The sequence below is a fragment of the Gasterosteus aculeatus genome, chromosome 20, assembly GCF_964276395.1.
Source record: "Gasterosteus aculeatus chromosome 20, fGasAcu3.hap1.1, whole genome shotgun sequence".
Lineage (NCBI taxonomy): Eukaryota > Metazoa > Chordata > Actinopteri > Perciformes > Gasterosteidae > Gasterosteus > Gasterosteus aculeatus.
The window spans coordinates 5,350,909-5,358,060 of record NC_135707.1 but is presented as its reverse complement, the minus strand read 5'-3'; the positions used below and the strand labels follow the sequence as shown (position 1 = coordinate 5,358,060).

General features: G+C 47.9%; 1 protein-coding gene across 1 annotated transcript; it reads right to left on the bottom strand.

The window, feature by feature from the left end:
• Positions 1-1,569: 1,569 nt before the first annotated feature.
• arl4aa (ADP-ribosylation factor-like 4aa) lies at positions 1,570-4,080 on the bottom strand. The gene is made up of 2 exons (XM_040166109.2): positions 3,915-4,080; positions 1,570-2,923 (listed from the first exon to the last, which is right to left on the bottom strand). The coding sequence occupies exon 2, from the start codon at positions 2,823-2,825 to the stop codon at positions 2,223-2,225; it is 603 nt and encodes a 200-aa protein (XP_040022043.2). The 5' UTR covers positions 2,826-2,923; positions 3,915-4,080; the 3' UTR covers positions 1,570-2,222.
• Between the last annotated feature and the right edge of the window lie 3,072 nt (positions 4,081-7,152).

The following is a 7,152-nucleotide window of genomic DNA, read 5'->3' as shown; positions in this document are numbered from 1 at the left end:
TCCTCCGCAACAACGTGGAACATTTTGTACAGTGTTCACGTGTTCAGCCCAACCTGGATAATAGCTGCCAAACCCGATCCTGCCTGAGGCGCATCCCCAGCGCAGCACGCTGTAACAGCACTGAGTTCCTCCAAGTAAGACATGGGTCAGGGCCCCCAAACGCACCTTTCACTTAAGAGTTTGGACGCGAGGGAGCCCTTTGTGCACGCAGGACAAGAGGGTGGAGGAGCCAGGGACGGGATGGTGGTGGTTTTTAAACATATGAAACTGTCAGAGAAAAGCCGGTAACATGCTTTTTGGATTTAGCGAGTCAAAAACAAACACGAGTCCCCCAGAGAGTGTCTGAGTAGAGGAAGAGAAACGGCCCAGAGTACTAACAAGGTGGAGCAGGAAATGACCTATTAATTGACACACACACACACACACACACACACACACACACACACACACACACACACACACACACGTCGTGGCTTTCTGAGGAAAAGGAAGTAAAATCTGGAAAAGTGAGAATGTGCCTTTGAGTTTCCTTCCTTGGCAAACAAGTCGGGAAGAGGCACCTGGACCCCCCCCCCCCGCCCCTCCCACACACACACACACACACGATTCATCAACTTTTGACAAAAATGGGGCATTGTGGGAGTCAACAGTGTGGGTTCAAATATCCAGCTGGGACACATCAGTGTCATCTTCCTCACTCTCTCGCCATAACTCATAACCCCCCCCCCCCACACTCGCTCTGCCTGGAACTATCGAAAAAAAAGTCACAATAGCCACAAAACATCCAGTCAAGTCCTGCAGTAGCTTTAAAGTCAAATGTGTGAAAATGAACGCTAATGACGCATGGTTTCTATTTTCAAACGAAACAGCCCCCCCCTCCCCTCCCCTCCCCTGGAGACACGGCATAAAAACCTCACATCAAGGTCACAATCATCACATCTAGGGCGGGTATTTGTGCGGTTAGCGGAGCCTGTTTGGTGACCCGGCGTGCAGAGTTTTTCTCGACGAGTCAGCTGTCGGGCTGCACACATATTTAATTGTTCGTAAAGGAATGGAGTGGGCGGCGAATGGCGTTAATGCACCGGGCCGCATTTCCACCCCGGCTCGGTCCAGAAATATACTCGCCGAGCGAGTCCCGTTGCACCGGATCGGGGCCTTCCAGACCGCCCCGACTACATTTTCTAGACCCGATGACGGCCTCTCCGTCCCGCTCCGCTGCTCCTCTTAACCCTCCCCGCCGCCGCCGCAGCAGAGAGGCGGAACCACGCAGAGCTCTGGAACATTTGCTTTCTTTGCATCGGTGTTCATCGATGTGCAGCTTAAACCTCCTGGTTTTGGGCGTGAAACGAAAGCGAGGACATTTGTTTTTCAAAGTGATAACTGGAGCACTGTGTCGGCCTTGGTTTCGGGAAGCGCTTGTGTCACGTTGACAAGTGGCGGGAGGACTGGTTCTGTGGTCAGACAAATGGACAGACGTCCCTCTCAAAGCTCCGGATAACGTGAGCAGCTCTGAGGAAACACAAACCCTTGAGCAAAGCGGAAATAATAAACACTCTGCGTACCACTGTCGACATTGCGAAATATGTTTTATTAGGCATAACCTGTCTAATGACATGTGGCCAACTTCAGTAGCAACTGTTCTATTTTGCCCAAAGATTTCTGTAAAATCCAACACGCTCTATTTAGAAACTGTAAACTTCATAAGAAGAGATTTTCTAAAGTGCTTTCAAAACAGATTTGATAAGACAGCAAGCAAATGGGAAGTAATACGATAATACTTTTCTTTCAAGGAGAAAGTCCAGTGTAAAAAAATGGACATAATAAAGTACGACACTGTGAAATTAAAAAGAATGTAGTAGTTGCTCCTCGGGTGTGACAACATTCACTCATTTACCAAATAAACCGTCAACCAGTCTTCTTAAATCACTTTTTGGTAATGTTGTTTGGAACAGCCGTTCGTGAAACATCCTTCACTTCTCTCGCCCTTCCGCACGCCGAACCCCTCCGCGCCGCCTTGTAATCCACGTGAAACTCTTCATCGCACAACGACACACGTCCCAACCTCTCGCATCTTCGTACTGTATTCCTTCAACCGTCACTTCCTGATCGCCACGAGAACCCGAGCCGGACTGATAAAACTCAGCATGTGTCAGTAATCCACCCGGGAGAGAGCGTCCTTCACATGTAACATCCAGAGGGTCTTCATCAACGAAGACCCTCGACTATCTCTTCTTGCTCTGCTGCCGCAGCGCCCTCCTCCTCTTCAGGATCATGTCGTGGAGCCGGTCCAGGCCCTCCTGGAGCCCGTCGCCGATGATGGCGCAGGTCGCCTGCAGGTGCCAGGGGGTCGCGGGGCCCAGTTCTTTCAGCGCCAGCAGCTTCTCGATCTCCGCCAGCCCCAAAGAGTTCCTCAGGTCCTGTTTGTTGGCCACCACCAGCACGGGCACCCCCTGGTTTTCGGAGGTCTTGGCGATTTTGTGGAGCTCCGTCTTGGCCTCCTCCATGCGCTCCGCGTCCACGGAGTCCACCACGAAGACGATGCCGTCCGTGCGCCGCGTGTACGACTTCCAGAGGGGGCGAAGCTTCTCCTGGCCGCCCACGTCCCAGAAGTGGAAGGTGACCGTGCGGCGGCCGCCCAGAGACACTTTCACCTTCTCGGCGTTGAAGCCTCTGGTGGGCACCGTGTTCACGAACTCGTTGAACTGCAGCCTGTAGAGGACGGTGGTCTTCCCCGCCGAGTCCAGGCCCAGGATGGCGATGTGAAACGACTGGAAGAACGAGCCGTTGGAGAAGAGGCCGGGTTGTTCGGACAATCCATTCCCCATCTTTCCCCCTGGGGGAGGAAGGACCGGCGCTTTCGGGAGACGCGATCCTATTCCGCTCCGGCGGCTGCTTTGTGTTCCAAAACGACTGCGGCGATCTCCTGGAAAGGAAAAAGGGGGGCGTTATATTGGAGTCAAATGACTCAAATGGGTGAATTTAACTCAACAGCCACCGTCGCAAGTCCAGGATAACAGCAGATTTAACTTTCCCACATCCTCTCGAGTGCGTTGCTCTGGAGACATAAACATTGGGCGAACAAAAGCACAAGTAGAGCTGCGGAGTCAACAAAACCGAGGCGTCCAAGTGACGCAACAGAAAATCTGTCGTACTTTGTACTGTTCATTCCTCTGTGTTTCCTCTGGACAGGTGCTTAATGTGGGTTTATCGTGTCGATGTCACAATACACGAGTGAGGACGGAATTATAAAGGAGTTGATTTTGAAAGTGTGTCGGCCTTTTAGGCTTTATTTACTTTTACTATCAGATGAGTTTCTCACACACACACACACACACACACACACACAGGGGCGTAATCCTTCATTTACGACCCAGTCAAAGTCCAGTGTGGTGAGTCACCTGCTAGAAAAACATCCTTTAAGGGCACGATAAGACTCGTATCGCAATAGCAATATATTACATCTATGTTGACGGGACAATGACATTGTACCGACATGTCCATGGACGTTTCACACTTAAAGTTCCACAATGAATTGGCTTTAAGCCCCCTGACGTCCAAAGTAATGTCTCACAGCCACCATATTGTTCCAAGTTTAATGAATTCATCTCGCAGGTTAACACTTGACATTCCTGCAGGGGCCTGTGTGCTATCTCCCCCACCCACCCGTCTTTCACTCTTATTTTACAGCATAGTCCCACACCCTTGAGTGTGATTACACATGGAGTTTAGCCTCCGAAGGCTCGCTGTTTAATCCGGACGTTACGCAGCACCGCGTTCACGGACGACTACCGAGTGTTAACGCGGCAGGTCCAAAAAGAGAAAAAAATACGAGAGAAAGCACGCAAACTAACCCTCCCTGAACACACACATATACACACATACAGACGGTCCAAACAGCCTGGAATTGAACTCACGGTTTTTATCTGAACGACGGTAGACGGAAGCCCTTTTCCTCGGTAGCGGGGAGACCTGCCTGTCGGTCCGCGGTGTGCCGGTGTGGCTCCTCCGCCGCCGCCAGCGCCGCCGACGACACGGCCGTTGGTGCGGATCGACGCCCACACGCCACGCTGGTTGGTGCGTTCGCCGCGGTCTCTGCCCGCTGATTGGCTGAGACGGCTGTCAATGGCGGCGTCATCGTCCGGGAATCAGGATCACCTGTTGTTGCGTCCGTCCGTCACGCCGTTTATTTATTTATTTTTCAAATATGGGTATCAATCATTTATCGTACTGGATTTAAATAACAGATTGTAAACTGAGGTGATAAGAAGTAAAGCATTTCTGTCTGACTTGTGTTCATAATAATGAAATATAGCCCTGTGAAGCGTTGCATACTTAAATACTATTGAGAAGTCCGATTTTGTTAATGCTGAAGTGTTTATTGCACCTTTAGTCAAAAATGATGATATATTGTTTTTGTATTACATTTAACAAATACAGAAGCATTAATAACAATACAACGATACAATCACAGTGTTATTTTCAGTAGACCATTACAGCTTCCTTTATATGGAATTTATTAGACTGACTTGGATTAAATTGATTGTTCTGTAAGGATTTTCTTCCTTTGAATGCTACTATACAGGACGACCCCCCCTCGCCTCTCTATTAGCCATCCATGGGATAGAAGCTTTCACCTAATTTTTTGCTACAGCAGAGGATCACAAAGGATAACTTAAGAAAAACTCTTGGCAGCTTAGGCATCATGTGGATTGATGCAGCGACTGATATTCTTTTCAATTTATATTTAGTCTGCGAGTTATGCACAGTCACAGATGACTTGTTGTGCAGCTATTTCAGGTATGCTTATAAACACGTGCAGGCTTCACGTGTTTGTAATTCTTACAGATACGGAATACGCAGCTGTCAAAGAACCAGTGGGCTCCGTAATGTGCTGCGCTGACCTTTGTGACCTCACAGTCGCTGCCGCATGTCTCCCTCCATCCGCTTAAATCTCTGAATATACCAATATTATTTCCTCCTTTTCACATTTTCCTTTAAACTGTTTATGAAGTAATCCCAAACTTCCTCTGCAACACAATTAAATCGAACTGTGTTGGAAAATGGCTTTAAAAAATATTTTGCAGATCCGAAATGTAAAAATTTTTTTTATTATTATTATTAACACATGCTTTAGAAATTTCTATATTTATTTTCTGTATCCTGAAATCATATCAAAACATAGTAACCGTGTCTGGAAGGTCCTTTTTGAGCTGGAATCGGTGGTAAATAAAAACACATATATTTTACTTGTGTTCGTCTTCACCTTGTGGTCACATTAAACATTACAACTAAACAGATGTTTGGCCTTCACCAGCAGAAGGAAGTTTTACGCGTGCTTCCTGTTCGCAGACACTTACTGCTCTGAGGTCAAAAGGGAATTGACATTTGTCAATTTCAGTTTTTCCGTGGATGAGAATTCCACGCATCGAAACTGTGTTTCCTGACCTGTAATGTAATGTAATTCCTGTGGAAATATATACGGAGAAGAACTGTAGATTCACATGTACATAAAGTACCCTTTGAAATGCAAGGTGCTTTCCATAAGGCCAAAAAAAGTATTCAGAACAAAATTCACTATATGATGGTTTTAAAGACTATACTTTTTCATACTGAATTGTGTAAATATAAAATATATCCCTCGGAAATATTGTGGAGTAGGAGTATAAAATAAACATACAAATAGAGAAAAACTCAAGTAAAATAGAAGTACCTCAAAAATGTCCTTAAGTACAGTACTGTTGGAAAGTATATTCCTCCAATGTGTATCAGAAACACCTGTGAAATAATATGTAATATAACTTTCTTTCCACTAGATGGCAGCATAGCATTCACCTGACGGCAGTGACAGAAGTCCCCGATTTGTTTTTACTTTGGTTGTTCAGCCTGAGGAAGTGAAGGTTTGATACGGTTCAGTGCAGCCGGTATTGTGACAGCTGTTTTATGAAAGAACCGGTGTATCTGTTTAGAATGCACTAAAATAATGTCATACGAAATAGGAAATATGTTCCCATGTGTGGTTGATTTGAAGAGTACGAGCTTTTATTTTCCATTTTGTTAACCGTAACCAAAAACCTGGGGGGAAAACATTGTGGTTACACACCGTACGAAACACTGATCTGTGTGCAGCAGAGTTAGATGTCTCTCTATTTGAACCAACTCGGACAGCTGATGGAAGGAGGGGCGGTGGGGGCGGGCAAAGGAAATCCGAGCCACGGCCAAACAGCTCCCGTGAAGGAGCTGACCTCACCCCCCCCTCCCCCTAAATCTCGAAGCCCCCCCCACCTCCAGAGTCTCCCGAAACTCCATCCCTTCATCGCCTCTAGAAGAGATTACTGCAACGCATTTCTTTATGGCACATCATCCAAGATCCTAAATAAACTCCAGTACGTCCAAAACTCTGCTGCTCGACTGCTCACCCAGTCCCGCTCCCGTGACCCTGACGTCACCCCTGTTCTCCGGAAAACTCCACAGGCTCCCCAACGGATCCAATACATAACCCTTCTCCTCACTCACAAAGCCCTCCATAATCAGGCCCCCTCCTACCTCACCGACCTGCTACCTCCACCACCACCTTCCATCCCGTCGGCTCCGCTCCTCTGACGCCCACCTCCCATCCATCCCCCATAGGGCCGAGCGCCGCAGCAGAAATAGCTTGTTTTGTGACCCAGCTGCTCTGAGGTCACTTTTCCCCCCGTCTACAGTAACGTTGCACAAAGGGGGGCCGATTACAGAAGAAACACGCACTCAGCGGAAAGAACAATTAGGAACGTTTCCCGGGACTGAAGTGCTGCACAGTTCTGAGGCACTTTCACGCTGCAGGAACGAGCCCTGAGGGAATGAGGCAGCATTTCTGCTCCTCACTGTCCCTCGTCGCAAAGTCAAGGTTTCCTCTTTTTACGGTGTTTTTGTTACTTGAAACACGGTCTGTGCCTAACGCATCCATCCCATCTCCTCCACGGGGTTTCTGACGGGGGCGATGGGGGGAGCCCATCGCTCCAAAGAGCTTTAAAAAAAAAGGCACCTTCACCCTTTACTGAACACGAGGGGCCTCGGGTGGGAGTCAGAGACCTGTGCAGAGATGTTCATTTCAACTGAGGTTTTGTTTGCAGGTGGTGGAGAAGTTGTTGTTTAAACTTTCAGAATTTAGGAATA